The sequence below is a fragment of the Lygodium microphyllum genome, chromosome 11 (assembly GCF_053477565.2).
Source record: "Lygodium microphyllum isolate KBCC chromosome 11, Lygodium_microphyllum_v1.1.10, whole genome shotgun sequence".
In the NCBI taxonomy this organism is placed as follows: Eukaryota; Viridiplantae; Streptophyta; class Polypodiopsida; order Schizaeales; family Lygodiaceae; genus Lygodium; species Lygodium microphyllum.
Genome location: NC_141145.1, coordinates 97,535,983 through 97,553,046, shown reverse-complemented (window position 1 = coordinate 97,553,046; position 17,064 = coordinate 97,535,983). Strand labels below are relative to the sequence as shown.

The 17,064-nt window shown below is 47.8% G+C and overlaps 1 protein-coding gene across 4 annotated transcripts in view; it reads left to right on the top strand.

Moving 5' to 3' along the window:
* The window catches only part of LOC148029133 (ABC transporter B family member 25, mitochondrial-like), a 280,954-nt gene that overhangs the window by 249,126 nt on the left and 14,764 nt on the right, over positions 1-17,064 (top strand). For all 4 annotated transcript variants that reach the window (XR_015692380.1, XR_015692381.1, XM_087687888.1 and 1 more), the window contains exon 15: positions 15,715-15,765. Coding sequence is in view for 2 of the 4 variants with exons in the window: in XM_087687888.1 (XP_087544014.1) it covers positions 15,715-15,765 (51 nt within the window). In the remaining 2 variants the exon portion in view is untranslated. The remainder of the gene's footprint in view (positions 1-15,714; positions 15,766-17,064) is intronic.

Genomic DNA, 17,064 nt, shown 5'->3' with positions numbered 1-17,064 from the left:
CCCAACTTCACCATGGTACCCTCTAGGAAATCCCAGTCCACCCTGTCATAGGCTTTCTCGAAGTCCAAGAGTAGTACTACCAGTCTCTGCCCACTATGCTGAGCCCACTCTGTCGCCTCAAAGAATGTAAATACATTGTCTAGGATGCTGCTATCCTAGACAAAGCTTGTTTGTGTGTCATGAATGATATCTGGAAGCACATGGCGTAATCGTCTACCAATCATATTTGCCAGAGCCTTATAGGCCACTGACAATAAGGTGATCGGTCTCCACTGGGATAGCTCCAACCGGTCTCCCCTTTCGAGGAGAAGACTGATAAGGCGTGCCGAGAGTCTCCCTGGCATCTGTCCTGAGGTGAAGATCTCCTGGAAAGCCCTCAGTAGGGGATCCTTCACCACCTCCCAGTAGGTAATGAAGAAAGCCTTAGAGAGGCCATCCTCCCCCGGGCATTTTTTCCCATCCTGTGTATGGAAAGCCTCCTCTAGTTCTTTCGCTGTGAAGGGGGCTAGGAGGGCGTGTCCTATTTCCTTGTGACGAGGGACGGGGTGTGATCCTATACTTGTTTTCTGCATCTTTGTCCTCTAATTGAAGCTGTCTCCTGTTGGAAGAGGTGTGTGTAATAGTCGGTGGCAATCTCAATCACCTCATCAGGGCTAGAACGGGTCCTCCCATAGTGATCCCTAAGGCTGCGTATTTGCTCTCTTGCGGTGCGAGGCTGGTGCACCTGGAAGAACTCCCTGCACATCGTGTCTCCCTTCCGCGCTCAAAAGGCTGCTGAAGTGCGGAAAGAGAACTCCGAGCGCCTGTCCTCTAGGCCAGCAATGGCTGCACGTGCGCATACCTCCTGTGCGTGGAGGGTGGGATTCCCTGGTGCCTCCTGCAATAATCTCTGCGTAGCTGCCAAGTCCCGCCGGAGTGCTCTCTTCTCCTCCCAACACTGTTGCCTGGCCTGTAGGGCTGCCTCTTGGCAAATTCTGCTTGACTCGGCTAAGACTTCTGCAACCTCCTCTGCTATCTTGTCCCTCCTGACCCACTCTCTGGTCCAAATCTGCTCTATCTATCTCGACACCTCCTCCCTCCTATAGATCGAGTCAGGGATCTGACAGGATCGTGTATCTAGGGCGGATGCTGGGGGATCAAGTGCCAGGAGAACCGGGCAATGATCGGATAACGTGCTGCCTGCTAACTGCTCAATCTGGCCTCCACGAGAACCTCCCCACTCTCCCACATAAAACCTATCCAACCGCTCCAGCAAGGCTCCACCTAGCCGCTTGTATCCCGAGGAAATGTCCAACGACCTCTCCCTCCTATGGAACGCAGGGTCTTTCCAGGCATCCCGTGCTCCGACTACAAGTAAAAAGACCTCCCATGCCTCGTGCTCCTCCCCAGCCATGCCCTGGTAGTTTCTTCCTCTGCCCTGTTGGTCTTCCAAAGCCTCCAGGTTGTCGAAATCTCCTCCAACAATCCAGGAGTCCACCTCTGGGAGTCCAGCTACAATCTCCACCCAGAACCTGCTGTGCGCCCTAACCTCTGTAGGGGCATAGACATTGAGGACTCCAATACACGAGTCCCCAATATCCAATTTGATCCATAGAACCCTTCCTGCCACTATCGTCCCGTGGTCTCGTATACAAGTGGTGAGACTCGGGTCAATAGAGGTGCGAGCTGCCCGGAAGTACCTTCCCAACCCGCTGAGCCTGGGCGAGGGTGAGCTTGTGCTCCTGCAGAAGCAAGATGCCTATCTGTCCGGCAAGGGCAGGCTGCAACTCCTGCTGGACAATCAACTTCCTCGAGCCACGTGCCCCACTGTAGTGGAGACTGTTCACATTCCAGGATGCGAGATGTAGGCTCATGGAAAAACCTGTGACTGACCGAACATGCATCTGTTTGGTGTGGATGCTGTAGATGAGGGAGAGAGACTGTGAGGCATGTAGGTGCATTTTGCCGCAGGTCTGGATGGTGAGCTCCAGTCCCCCATGGTGGCCCTTGGCGGACCATAGGGGTGATAGATGCTTCAGGTGGTACTATCAATGCATCTATCAACCATGCTGAAAAACGCGACTCTGTACACTGGTAGAAGCGGGCTGCCTGTGCCGGGGGCCACTCGATCACGTCCCTCGGCGCTCTCCACTGTGGGATGGCTCGAAAGATAATGCTCAAATGCGGGACGTCGGCGCCAGCCCACCAGTTAATGTCCATCATGCAACACGGCCACTGTTGTTCAAACAGTGCTAATCCTTCATCTCCCATCCACTGGGAGATGTGATCTGCCACCTGACTCTTCAACTACTCCTCAATCTGTATAGTCGTCCACTCGTCTGAGTAAGGTGACTGAAGAAAAAAGGCGTAGTTTGGTCCATCCGGTGGTGCTAGTAGGTGGACCTTGCTCCTCCTTGACTTATGAACCATGAAGATCCCCACCTCTAGAGATAGTGGAAACTCTCCCCGCTCCGCAGCTCGCAGGTAGGACCATGGGCGACTGCGGAAAAACTCATGTGGTAGTAGTTGTGCGTAACAGAACCTTTGTCACATGTGGCCTAGGAGAGGGAACCTCAAGTACAGTCATCTCTATTGCCTAAGGTGGCACAATCGGAATCCTTGTGTGCAACAAGCCTAGGATTCCTAACAACTATCCCTCATCTCTCAACTTGCTACTTGCCCCTTGTTGGGATGGGTGCACAATGAATTGCATGACAGAAATGGAGCAAGAGCATTGTTGAAAGTAAGAGTGAGAAAATCCCAAGATGAGTGTACTAGTTGAGTGACGGTACACAAATAATAAAATGTATTTATATGTTGGGGTACAAATAAAGGTATGTTCACACATGTAAGTGTATATACACTGAGATTAAGGGACTTTACACCCAACAACCTCCCACTTGAAGGCCCGAAGTGGTACTTTTAAGCTAGCTAACTCCTACTAATCGGATGCAATGCTCATGTTGAGAGCCTTTTCAAGACTCTTAGTGAGAACATCTACAGGTTTATCTTGGGTTTTGACCTTAGTTAGTGTGACAAGACCATCATCCAAGATTTGTCCAATGAAGTGATACGGAACATCTATGTGTTTGGTAGGATTCTTAGCCAGACATATGGCACTCTAGCTATCACAACCAACCACTGGAGTACGGTAAGAAAGACCAAAATCCTTGACCAAACGGCCAAGCCAAATAGCTTCCTTAGAAGCTTCTATGGCTGAAATATATTCAGCCTCTGTAGTACTCAATGCCACATTTTCTGCAACCTTGAACACCAAGAAATAGCCCCACTAGCCAAAGTAAAGACATATCCACTCGTAGATTTTCTAGTGTCAAGATCTCCTGCCATGTCTAAATCACAAAATTCCTACAACTCTAGTGCACCCTTTCCATAGGATATACAGTTTTCCTGTGTACCTTTTAAGTATCTAAAGATATATTTCAATACTTTCCAATGTGGCTTGCCAGGGTTAGACATGAATCTACTAACAACTCCCACTGCATGAGCAATATCATGATGAGTTGCAACCATGGCATACATCAAAGAACTGCAAGCTGGTGCATAAGGTATGCCCTTCATAGCAGTAGCAGTTGCATCATCTTTTGGGCAATTAGCTCTATTAAGCTTTGTATGTGGCGGTAAAGGCACACAAAGAGGCGTAGCATCAGCCATATTAAATCTGTCAAGTACTTTGCTGATGTACTTGTCCTATGAGAGAAACAACAAGTGTTGCTCTCTATCTCTTTTAATACACATGCCTAAAATGTGTTCAGCTGCCTCCAAATCTTTCATTGAGAAGGCTAAACTCAGCTGCCTTTTATGAGCATTTAAAGATTTCTTATGCTTTCCTACAATCAACATGTCATCCGCATATAATACCAGCACAATAAGGCTTCCATCATCAATCTTTTTAATGTATAAGCAGTGATTTACATAATTGCGTTCAAATCCATGGCTTAGCATAAAAGTATCAAACTTTTTATACCACTGTCTAGGGGCTTGTTTCAGCCCATATAAGCTGCGTTTCAGCTTACAAACTAAATTCTCTTTCCCTGGAATAGCAAAACCTTCAAGCTATTTCATGTATAGCTCTTCATCCAGGTCACCATGAAGAAAAGGAGTCTTTACATCCATGTGATCCAACTCTAAATCCAAGGATGCAGTGAGAGCAAACAAGACACGGAATGTAGTCATCTTCACCACTGGTGAAAAGATCTCCTGGGAGTCTATGCCTTCCTTTTGTGTATAGCCCTTAGTAACCAAATGTGCCTTGTACTTGGGCTTCCCATCAATACATTTCACCTTTTAAACCCATTTGTTAGGGATAGCTTTCCTATCCTGGGAAAAAGGTACAAGCTCCCATGTGTTGTTCGCGTACAGAGACTTCATCTCTTGTTGTATAGCAAGGTCCCATTTTCTCTTGTTTTCACATGACTGTGCCTCTCTAAATGTTAGAGGCTCACCTTCATTAGTCAATAAAATGCAATCTAAATATGGTTGAAACCTTTTGGTTGCCTTTTGACACGTGTAGACCTTCTTACCTAATGATCTGTATTGTTACGCAATGGGCTTGCATCCTCAGGTATGTGTACACCATCACCTGGTGGTTGATCTTCAGCATTTTCTTGTTGCTGCAACCTGTTTTCATCACGTTCTTCTTGTTGTCGTATTCCATCCTAAGCATCTATTTGCTTCTTGATGGATTTTCCGAAGAGGTTTGGCAAACCTGCTTCATACGCACAAAGGTATCACAACCAAAGACATGCAAATGATCATATGAAGCACGTTTGCCAGACCAAACCTCTTCGGGAATGCCATTTTCCAATGCACGATTGGGAGAGCGATTGTATACATGAACTGCAGTTTTAAGAGCCTCTCCCTAGAACTGCTACAGGAAATTAGATGTGGACAGCATGCATCTGACTCTCTCACAAAGTGTGCGATTATATCTTTTAGCCATGCTATTTGATGCAGGATTATAAGGGGCTGTCAACTCCCTCTTAATGCCATAAATCCCACAAAACTTTTTGAACTCAATAGAAACATACTCGCCCACATTCTCCGTTTTTATAACTTTTAACTAAACCCCTTTCTGTGTAGTAATAAAGACATGAAACCTTTTAAAAGCATCCAACACTTCCTTTTTGCTCTTTGACACATACACCCATGACTTTCTTTTGAAATCATCAATAAAAGTGACAAAGTACCGTGTACTCCCATGTGAATTAACAAGCATAGTGCATACATGAGAGAGTAGTAAGTCAAGAGCATTGGACTTCTTAACGACACCAAAGTAATAAGGAGACTTCACATGTTTTCCATACCAAAGCCTTTTACATCAAATCTCCCTAAAGAGGAACCTAAAGGCCTTTCTGACTCATATGGCCAAGTCTTTAAAGCCAAAGTCCATCTGTAAATGAACTTGAGCCATAGCCAAAAACTTGCCAAGTAATGCTTTACAATGCAAATAGTACAAAGTCCCATTTTTACTACCTTCAACAATCAGCATATGACCCTTGTGGACCTTCCAAGATCCACCACCAAAGGTAGTAAAATGTCCTCTTGCATCAAGCTACCCAACTTACAATAGACGTTTCTTTATGCCAGGTACACATTTGACATCCTATAGAATCAGCTCTTGGCCATTTTCAAGGGCCAAGTGAATGGTACCTACACCCTCTATTTCACATGCGTAATCGTTGCCGAAGTAAACCTTGCCTAGGCAACTTGCAGTGTATTAAAAAAATGACTCAAAAGAGGGAGTAACATGAAAAGAGGCACCGCTGTCCACTATCCATGATTGGGACAGCCCATCATGAGCTGAAATTAAGGCATCAATCACATCCTTTTTGGTGATGTGCATATTACCTATTGTTGCTATAACATCTATATTATTGCCTGAGGCTGCAGCAAGTATTTCTCTAGTGTGTCAGAGAGCTCTTCAATGACCACACTAGGTGCAACATTTACCTTTGCAACTTCTTTTGAGAGAGAGTTGTCATCATCTTTCTTGTCATCCTTCTTTTTCTTTCCTTGTTTTTTTCTTTCTTGCTCTTTCTTGTAGTACTAAAAATCGGGCTTTTTATGCCCTTTACGCCCACATTGATAGCAAGTAACATCCTATTGTTTGCCTTTGCTTTGACTCTTGCTTTTTCCTTTATTTGCTGCATTCCCCCTCTTTTTTTACCTACCTCTAAGATGATAGGTTGAACCACTACTTTCTCCACTGGACCTTTCTTCTGATCTCCTCATTGAGAATAGAACCCCTAACACTACCAAAGGTTAAAGCAAGGTTGTTGCTTAGTGAAATAACCAAAGACTCCCCACTATCAAGCAAAGTCATCAACAAGAAAATAGCCTCAATTTGACTACGTCATTTTGCACTATCCTTGGAAAGCACCTTCCAATGCTTGTCGGGTAAGTCAAAAATGTTGTAGACAGCCTCCGGCTCTAACCCTTTGATCTATAATGAAATACCTATGACGAGATCTCAATGCTAATGAGTAACTTGCCTGTTTGTGTCGAGCGGCCTCGTCGGTTGAGCTGATATGATCAGTCGACCTGCTCAGACTCTATGTGCCAAGAGTCATCTTAATGCTCGATTGCTAACTCTACCCTTTACTGGTGTGCTCAACTATTTCTGGTGTCAAAGCTTGAACATCATAGCATGGCCTCACTTTAAGGTCCATTGAGGCGTAACCTGTGCATGTACATCTTTACATGATCTTCTAAGAGTGAAAACTATTTCTCCTCACTGTCTAGTTAATTGTAAGTGAGCTCTTCCCTAAAGGACTTGGATTGAACAGAAATAAATTCCTTTTGGGAAGAAGGGGGGATTACCCATCTTCAACTCTCAATCTTATCTCCATTACTTGTACATTTCCATGACTGTAATTTTCTGAATAGTTGTCATATTCAGCTTTAAGTTTTTGTTATCTCCATCTCTTGAATATTAAGTCTTGAAAACAAACAAATATTATGATTGTCGAGCACACTACGTTTTTCGAGGCATTTACATTACATGAGCAAGAGCATGGGAGAGCCAATATGGCACTAGGGTGGTATCTTAGTTCCTTCTTGCCAAACTTGTGGAGAAGGTTGGAGGACAGCTTTTAAGCCTAGGAAAATCTTCTCTTCCTACAACTACTAGCTCATAGGAGTTTGGGAGTTGGTACATGGCTTAGTTATGGCAAGGTCCTACTAGCAGGTGCAAGATGTGAGTTAGAGGTGTCTTAGAGGTACTATGTATGCGATTGTTCTAGAGCTCAAGAGGTGTGAAGAAGGCCCCTTGGGTTGGTGTTTCATAGTCATGGCACAACAAAGCCTATGGTTGCAGCTTGAGGGGCACTAGCTTGGGTCATAGACAAAGGATCCAGATGTGGGAATGGGATTGTCAGGGGAGCCATGTTTTCCTCGTGGTTAGCTAGCATTTTGAGTACACTCCCTGCTCCAAATGACTTGCAGTCACAATGAAGTCAAGGAGACTACCACATATCGGTGCTAATTGCTATTATCATTGCTTGATACATTTGGACTATGAGGCACAGCCATGCTATCAACCTTTAGGATGGGTGCAGAGACTAGAACTTGGACAGACATCATTGGTACTCTCCATGGAGATGAGAGGTTGCAGGGTAATTCTGAGAGGTTGGGGAGTAGGAGAGAATTGTTTTCTCTGGGGGGGAAAAGAAAGAGAGGCTTTGCTGGTATGGGATTCCAACACCTTTCACTTAGCCCTTCATATGGTCCAGCACTATCAATTTGGTTGTTCACACAACCATTTTATCTATGATGTGCTCAGTTGCTCTTTTTTTTTTTTGCAAGTAAAATGTGGCTGATTATATTACTCAAAAAAAAAACTGATTACAACAGAGTGCTCATGCTCAACAGATTAACTGGAGCTGATGCAAAGTCACCAATACATCATGTACAAAAGCCTCTCAAGGCAGTTTAGGGGGGATGGGGGCAAGAAGCCATGGGGGGAGGGGAGGGGGTATATCGCCAAATGGGGTTGCTTGCCTGCATCACAAAGAACAGGCCCTGGCCGCCCCAGGTACGCATGAAGTGACCACGGAGCTCCTGACGAGCCCTGGACTCGCCCTACACCTGATCCCATAGACCGTGGAGGGAGTGGATGATGGAGGTCCATAGTTCTGCTAAGGTCGTAAGTGCTGAAAGTCTCTCTCCGTCAAAAGCCACATTGCATTGCGCCTTCCAGATATGCCATCCAGTAAGACTCCCTATGATCTCCCATATCACCGAGCGGTCTGCTGTGGGCTCCAATACCTGGCGGATGGGCAAAGCCTCTAGACCGACCACTGCACATGACCCTGCCTTGATCATGAATATGGTGTCCTGCATCCCGGCCTCATACAAAAGGTGACGGCCCTGGCTAACTGCCTGCCAACAGAAAGATCCCCATGAAATACACACAAGGCTGGGGGCTATATGTCGAAGGATACAGCATGCTCCTCTCCACACAAGCTGCGCCTCCTCACAAGACCAAAGGCAGTGCTTTGGGGTTTCCAGAGGCTGCTGTGTGCAGCGCTTACAACCTCCCTCCTGCATCTGGGCAAGCCAGCTTCCCACCGCCAAACCTCCATGTGCCACTAGCCATAAAAAATACAACACTCTCCTCGGCCTCCAGCTATCCCATAGGCGGCGCCAGAAGGTCCGTCGGAAGGGCTCCGTGATGTTGTGCTCCGCCCAGTGCCTGCTGCGTACGACGCCCAGTCCATATCCTCCTGCATCAGTTACATGTCTGCCAATTCTGGCAGTATACTCTAGGAACCTGGGTGGTTTTTTGGCAATCGTAGAGGCCGGCCATAGCCACTCTCCTGGATCCCACTCCAGCTCATCAAGTGGTCTACCCTCCCAGATCCAAAGGCGCCACTCCTTGAGCTCCATCCAGAAAACATAGGGATCCAGTCGTCAAGTCTTCCCCTGAAGGCCCACCACTCGAATCCTCCTCCATGAAAGGGTGGCAATCCCCTCATCCTGTTGCCCTCTATCAAGGGCCAGACGTCCCCCCTCGTGAACGGCGAAAAAGGTCCCCTGGGGGGCGCCATCCACTCTACCTGCCACCTGAAGAGGGATGGCTGTTGGAGAGAACCTGGCTGCCCATACCTCCCCGGCCTCTACTGGCTCTCGTATCGGGGGGGCAAGCCACTCCAGAGGTATTGCTGCGTCTCTCTCTCTTCTCCTCAACTCCACTCCTCTCGTGCACACTGTTACTCGCTGTAGCACCTCCTCGTCTGCCATCCTGTTACCTCCCGCCATGTTCTGATGGAGTGTGCCGAGCCGGCCTCCCACCTAGCCCACTGGATGTGGGGGCGCTCACCTATCTGTGCTCCTTTCCTATCTTTGACTTGGAGGTTCCATATCACCGGTTGACGATTTATTTCCTCCTAGCAACCTGGAGGGCTCTGGATTACGGCCTTACGGAGGCTCTGCCACATGCGGAGTAGGCTCCGCAGGAAAGGTGATCTGGGGGGGGTGATCTGGGCTGAAGTGAAGATCCATCTCAGGGACGGCCTCTACTCACCGCCAAGCCTCGGTTTATAGTCCTGAAGGTCCTCCTGCAGTAAGACCTTCCAGGTCTACCTGCCTGGTGTGAGACCGCGGACAACTAGCTTGCCCAAGAGGGCCACACTCTGATATTCTAGGTCTATGATCCCAAGCTCTCCCTCTGATTGATGTTGTATGATGGTCGCCCATGCCACCTTGGCCCTAGAGTCTCTGGAGCCATCAGACCCAGACCAAAGGAAATTCCGCACTAGGTGGCGAAGCTGCCTTACGCACAATGAGGAGAAACACCAACACGAGGCAATGTACTAGGCCGTCGCTAGGAGGACCTGGTTAACCACCAAGGCTCGACCGGCTAGTGAGAGGCGAACCGTGCTCCAGTTGGTCAACTTCCTCCGAATAGAATCTAGAACAGGAAGAAACTGTTGGGCACGAGTGATATCAAGTCCCACCTGGAACACTAGCTATCGGACGGTCTGCCCTCTGCTCACCCATCTAAATCCCAAGTGGACGCCCCACTCCTTGCTGGAGTCCGGGTCTGTGAGGAAACCAACCAACTTTCGCCAGTTGATTTTCGCACCCGCTGCAACGCAGAACACATCAACAGCGAGTCTCATTCTCTCCAACATCACCTCATCATCCTCTATGTAGAGGCCTGTGCCGTCTGCGTACTCTGAGTCTAACAACTCAGTTTCCTCTCTCACTGGAAGTCGAAGGCCGCGTAGTCCGCTCACACGTGACCTGAGGAAGTAAGACATCGCCTCTGCGAAGAGTAGGAACAGGTATGGGGCCAGGGGACAGCCCTATCGGACTGATCTCTCCAGCCGGAACTCCTTCCCTCACTTTCCGCCTATGAGAACCCTGCTGGTGGCTGATCTGTACAGGCCGGAGACCCCGCGAATCCAAACATGGGGAAATCTCAACTTCACCATGGTACCCTCTAGGAAATCCAGTCCACCTTGTCATAGGCTTTCTCGAAGTCGAAGAGTAGTACTGCGAGTCTCTGCCCACTGTGCTGAGCCCACTCTGTCGCCTCAAAGAATGTAAATACATTGTCTAGGATGCTCCTATCGTGGACAAAGCCTGTCTATGTGTCATGAATGATATCTGGAAGCACATGGCATAATCGTCTACCAATCATCTTTGCCAATGCCTTATAGGCCACTTATAATAAGGTGATCGGTCTCCACTGGGATAGCTCCAACCGGTCTCCCCCTTTGGGGAGAAGATTGATAAGGCCTGCCCAAAGCCTCCCTGGCACCTGTCCTGAGGTGAAGATCTCCTGGAAAGCCCTCAGTAGGGGATCCTTCACCACCTCCCAGTAGGTAGTGAAGAAAGCCTTAGAGAGGCCATCCTCCCCTGGGCATTTTTTCCCATCCTGTGTATGGAAAGCCTCCTCTAGTTCCTTCTCTGTGAAGGGGGCTAGGAGGGCGTGTTCTATCTCCTCTGTGACAGAGTCTTTCCAGGCATCCCATTCTCCGACTCCAAGGAAAAAGACCTCCCATGCCTCTTGCTCCTCCCCAGCCATGCCCTGGTAGTTTCTTCCTCTGCCCTGCTGGTCTTCCAAAGCCTCCAGGTTGTTGAAATCTCCTCCAACAATCCAGGAGTCCACCTCTGGGAGTCCAGCTGCAATCTCCATCCAGAACCTGCTGCGTGCCCTAACCTCCATAGGGGCATAGACATTGAGGACTCCAATACACATGTCCCCAATATCCAATCTGATCCATAGAACCCTTCTTGCCACTATCGTCCCGTGGTCTCGTACACAAGTGGTGAGACTCGAGCCAATAGAGGTGCACACGCCTCCGCTCCTGCCGTGGGCACCTATGGCTTGCTTCCAGTAAGTATGCGAGCTGCCCGAAAGTACCTTCCCAGCGCTTTATGTTCACAAGGATTCCTTTTGCTGGGTTTGGGAACAGGCATGCTCAACAGAGTACAGCAACTGACCAGTTAGATGCAAGACTGGATTTAACTGGGATGGGGATGCCTGGTCATTCAGCTGATGGTTTACCTGCAGTAGTTAGTCTCAGCCAAGGCAGCAGTGATAGTGCTCCCATGCACTCAAATCAAGTTGGAAATTTAGAAGATCAAAACATTTTTAGTAGGGTGGTTGGAGAATCTAACCGGACTTTGGAAAACGCAAGTCTTGCATCTCAAAATGCAGAAGCAGAGCATGCTTGGGGTCAAGAATGGGAGCCTGGGCGAGGGTGAGCTTGTGCTCCTCGAAAAGCAAGATGTCTATCCGTCTGGCAAGGGCAGGCTGCAACTCCTGCCAGACAATCAGCTTCCTCGAGCCACGTGCCCCACTATAGTGGAGACTGTTCACATTCCAAGATGCAAGATGTAAGCTCATGGGGAAACCTGTGACTAACCGAACAAGCATCTCTTCGGTGTGGATGCTGCAGATGAGGAAGAGAGACTGTGAGGCATGCAGGTGCGTTTTGCCGTAGGTCTGGATAGTGAGCTCCAGTCCCCCATGGTGGCCCTCGGCCAGACCATAGAGGTGATAGATGCTCCAGGTGGTACTGTCAATGCATCTATCAGCCATGCTGAAAAACGCGACTCTGTACACTGGTAGAAGCGGGTCGCCTGTGCCAGGGGCCACTCGATCACATCCTTCGGCGCTCTCCACTGTGGGGGGGGCTCGAAAGATAATGCTCAAATGTGGGACGTCGGCGCCAGCCCAGCAATTAATGTCCATCGTGCAACCTGGCCACTGTTATGCGAACAATGCTAATCCTTCATCTCCCATCCACTGGGAGATGTGATCCGTCACCTGACTCTTCAACTCCTCCTCAATCTGTATAGTTGTCCACTCCTCTGAGTAAGATGACTGAAGAAAAAAGGCGTAGTTTGGTCCATCCGGTGGTGCTAGTAGGTGGACCTTGCCCCTCGACTTATCAACCACGAAGATCCCCACCTCTAGAGGTAGTGGGAACTCTGCGCGCTCCGCAACTCAGAGGTAGGACCATGGGCCACTGTGGAAAAACTCTTGTGGCAGCAACTGTGCGTGTCTCGGAAAGATATGGCTAGTGGCAGGGGCAGATGAGTTGGTGGCTGTCTGGACGGGGGGGGACTGCTGGTGTGTAGAGGAGGTAGGTGTGTGTGGCTCATCACCTCCTGTGGGAGGGGGGCGGTGGGTCTGGGGGGGCTCCCCTGACCTGGGTGTTGATTAGGGGGGGTGCTCGGTAGGGGGGGGTGATGGGGGTGATGGGGGTGAAGAGGATCAAGATATGGTGGGATGACTGGAGATGCATGGCGGGTGTGTGTGTGTGTGTGTGGGGGGGGGGGGGGGGGGGGTGTGAGGTGTCAGAAGTGGAGCAGCGGTGGAAGCATAAACATGTGCTGAAATAAACTACTGAAACACAAGACAAAAAGAGAAAGAAAGAACACGATACAGATGAGAACTCAGATGTATGCACGGGAAATGGAATCCATATATCTGAACACGAGAAAGTCGCATACAACGGTGAGTCACTGGCTGCGTGGGCACTGGCACTGGCTCTGGCTCCTCTCTCCACAGAGTCTGCAGATGGTGAAGATGATGATGATGATACTGACTGAGGAGGAGCACTGAGTATAAATAGGCTGAAAAAGTGGGGAGCAATAATGCTGGTCGAACAGCATTAATGCTGGCCGACTGGTGCATAAAAATGCTCCACTGGCATAAAATGCCACACCAGAAAAAACCTAAAATACCTAATAAAAATGCCTAGCCCAGATCAAGCTCAGACTCACACATGAGCTGACAAATACTCTGCTAACATGAGGGGCCTGTGGGAACTTAGGCAAGGCAGTCTGTGGCGCATGTGGAGAAAGTGGGGGGGTGCGGTCCTGTCGTGTGGGGCGGACAGGGGGGGGCTGTGGAGTGCTCTGCTGAGAGGGGGCCGCTCGTCCGCCATCACCCTACTGACGAGGCTGGGCCTGAGGGGCTGGCTGCGCCCCCCCTTGCTGTCTCTCTCTCTGTCGCCTCTGGACCTGTGTGAAACCATCAGCGACCACCTGCGGACCTGTGGGTAGAGCCACCTTGGCTCCGAAACATGTACAAACTGCTACATGATGCCCAAAGTCGTGGCAACGTAGGCAGTGCCCTGGTTGCCGCCCAGTCACAATGACCTGCTGCCTAAAGGAGTGCCCGCGTGCCTCAATCTTGAGGAACTGTGGGATATTATTGACCTCCTTCACTGCCACCCGTACCTTTGGGACCCCTGCAACTGTCATTGCATCCGCGAAGGACGCAGGAAGGACAGTGCCGAAGAGCCTCCCAAAGTTTTCCACCAACTGGCGGTACTCAATCGCCAGGCCGGGGAAAAGAAGAGCGACCGGGTGCTGAGGAAACCTGTTGTGGAGTGCAAACGCCTCCACAGTAAAGCCATTGTACCAAGGGACCATGTATATGACCCCCTTCATGGATGCATATGGTGAACTGGCGAGTAGCTCGCGAGCTACGTCTGCCGAACTGAGGCGGACCATGAAGATCCCTTGGCCCAATAGGACCGCCTCCATGATCTGCGCTGTGCCGATGCGCAGCGTGGAGTGGAGCCAGTCTCGAAGCTGGGCCCTGGCTAGGGAATGTCCTACTACCTAACCATAAATTGCTGTTTCCATTAGCTCCAGCTCTTTAGCTCGGACGGCTAAGAGCTGCTCCTCAGAGAGGAGTACGCGCAAGGTGTTCGACTGGGGGGTACTCGGTGAGTGCACCGGCGTCTAACCATAGGTTTCCATTGCGCGTCCCTTCTGGGAGAACCTGCCTATCGCGTTCCTGTACTACTGGATGGGGAGTTGCTGCAGGTGGAGGGAGCAATTAGGGGGGGGAGACGGGGGCGCTGGTGGCTGGTGACGATGGCATTGGCGAGGGAGGGAGTCGATGGCGCTGGTGCATGACGAAGCACCAGGACAGGGGCGGGCCAGGACGCAACGAACAGGCGGAGGCACGACGAAAGGCGGGCGGGGGCACAGCGACGTAACGGGCAGGAGAGCGCTTCAATCTGCTCAGTTGCTCTTTATAGGGCTTTCTCTATAATTTGTTTTCTATCTCAAGGGAATTGCTGTGAGGTACTATTGATAGAATTTTCTTTACTCTAAAACAGAAAAAACTCCTCTTACGCATATTTAAAGACCACCTCTCTTGGATGAGAATCTGGAATAGACTTTTCAAATGAGGGAAAGATATATGTAAGTCTTTGTAGACTGATGTTCAACTTTAAGGGGCTGCACTTACCATGTCCATATCAGCCACATGATTTGTGACTCCTCTTGATTCATCATACCGCTCTTTGTGGGCTGTAAGGTAGGCTGTCACATTATCAAAATTCTTCATATACAAAGTATGAATTTTATGTTTCAAGTACAATAGCTGAGTGGCGTTCACTGTCTCATACATGCTACTTAGAATATCCCGTTCTATTTTGGAGGCTTGGTATTGGAGTTTGTAGATATGAGGGATGGAGTCTTTTACTGGCATGTTGATCATACACAATGCCTTTTGAGCCTCTTTGTCATACTCCTTTAACCTCCCTTTCTACTCAGCTTCTTTTGTCGCCATGTCCTATCATGAGACACTTTGCAATCATCAGCAAGCTACTCATTTTGAATTTCCAAATTTGGTAGCACTAATGTCTCCAACTTCTCTTACATCTTCAACAAGGACCAAGGAATAAAAATTCACAAGTAACATAATGAAGGATGCCAACTGTTTCTTCTCATACTTTTTGCCAATGTGGAATTAGCATTAATAAATCAAATATGAAATTGACACAGGGATTTCCTTTGTTTGTTCATCTTTATTCCATTTTATGATCCAATTATGTTGTGTAACATATCATTCAGACAGTTTTCTGGTAGTGTGTATGTGGTGGGGGCCTCTGGAAGAATTCAGACTGTTGCTTGTTATAATCACAGGTTGCCTTTTGTAGTTTCTGTAAATTGTATGTTATTGAATCTTGCTTGTGACTGTGGTCGTGTAAAGTTATGTTCTTATTTTCTTTTCTGCTTCATAGAAGATGGACCATTTTTAATTGGCCCAAGGTAACCCCAGAGACTTCAAACCAGATAGCTTTTTTGATTCAGAACTAGTAATTTTGAGGAAATTTCCTATATCGCGTGCACTGAAGCAACTCTCATGCATGCTCACTATCTTGTACAAAGGGTAATGAAGGTGGCAGTATAATTGGTAGTCTTTTAATGTAAACTCTGATTTGGTTTTGGCAGCTTAGTGGAGGAGAGAAGCAACGTGTTGCCATAGCCAGGGCTTTTCTGAAAGTGAGTATTCACCAGCGAGCTGATTACGTATAGCTAAATTTTAATGTTATATACAACATTCTGAATTTCTTACGAAATTTTGATGGTATACATAACATTTTTAATGAGTTTTTTCTAACATTTGAGAGGGTTGTCCATGTACCTGCATAATAAATCAAAACATGTTCTTCATTCAGGTCCAAGAAATGATATTGTCCTCTATATTTCCACTTTTGATCAACTGGAACTGAACTTGCAACTTGTAGTACCGATGTAGGAAAGGGGTTTGATCCTGAGAAATTATACATTGTAGTGGCCTCTATGATGGAAGTGAAAGGAGGCAGCGGCAAAACTTTCCAAGATAGATAGATAGTAAGACATATCAATCTGTCCACAAGGTACTAGAAAATCAAGGAACAGCAAATCCTCTATCATAGGTAAGTCAAGGAAGTACAAATCTTCTTTCTTGAACTCTGCCAAATGCATTACTAGCTACCCTTACTAGCAATTCTATTGCTGAAAAGAACTGATATTGCATGCACAACTAGATTGGAGGCCACTTTGATGAGAGATAAGATAACCAATACTGCAATCCCAATACCAATTAGACCTTGACCCAACGAAGAGTCAACAATGCTGTCCCTCCACGGAAGCCGAGTGGAGGCTCTGATCTTGTACCTTAGCCTTATCCAATGCAACCTCAACTTCCAGATGCTCACAAACTATCAATGGAGAGCGGTTGGTAATTTTGTACATGGACAACCCCTTCAACCAATGCCTTTTACAACTTCCATAAGCTTATGGGACTAGTCCACCAATGACCAAACCTTGCATTTACTTTGGCGTCAAGTGCATGTTGCCTCACAATCAGCTCTCTTATGAGAGTAGTGTATGCTTGCTTATGTCTACCTCACCCTCTCTCTCTTTTTTCGTGAAGATAATTGAATTAAGTAGTAAATAATTACATCGAACCATCAAGTCAACATTCTCTCTATATCTCTTGCATTCTATTACAGGTCAACATATTCTATCTCTCTCACACTCTCTTTGTAGAATATTTACTTGAGGCCTGTAGGCTCTCAGAACAACCAAAACAACCTATTACATGACCAATTCTAATTCACCCACCCCCTCTCTCTCTCTCTTTTTTTTTTCGTAAAAGGTAATTATATTAATTACGAAAAAAATACAAGATTACTGGATTACAAGATACATGATGACACAAAGCCATCATGTGAAGAGGTTTTCTCTTTCTCTCTCTCTCTCTTTTTTCTGATTACAAGATACACGAGGGCCCTAGGCCAACGTGTGGGGAAGCCC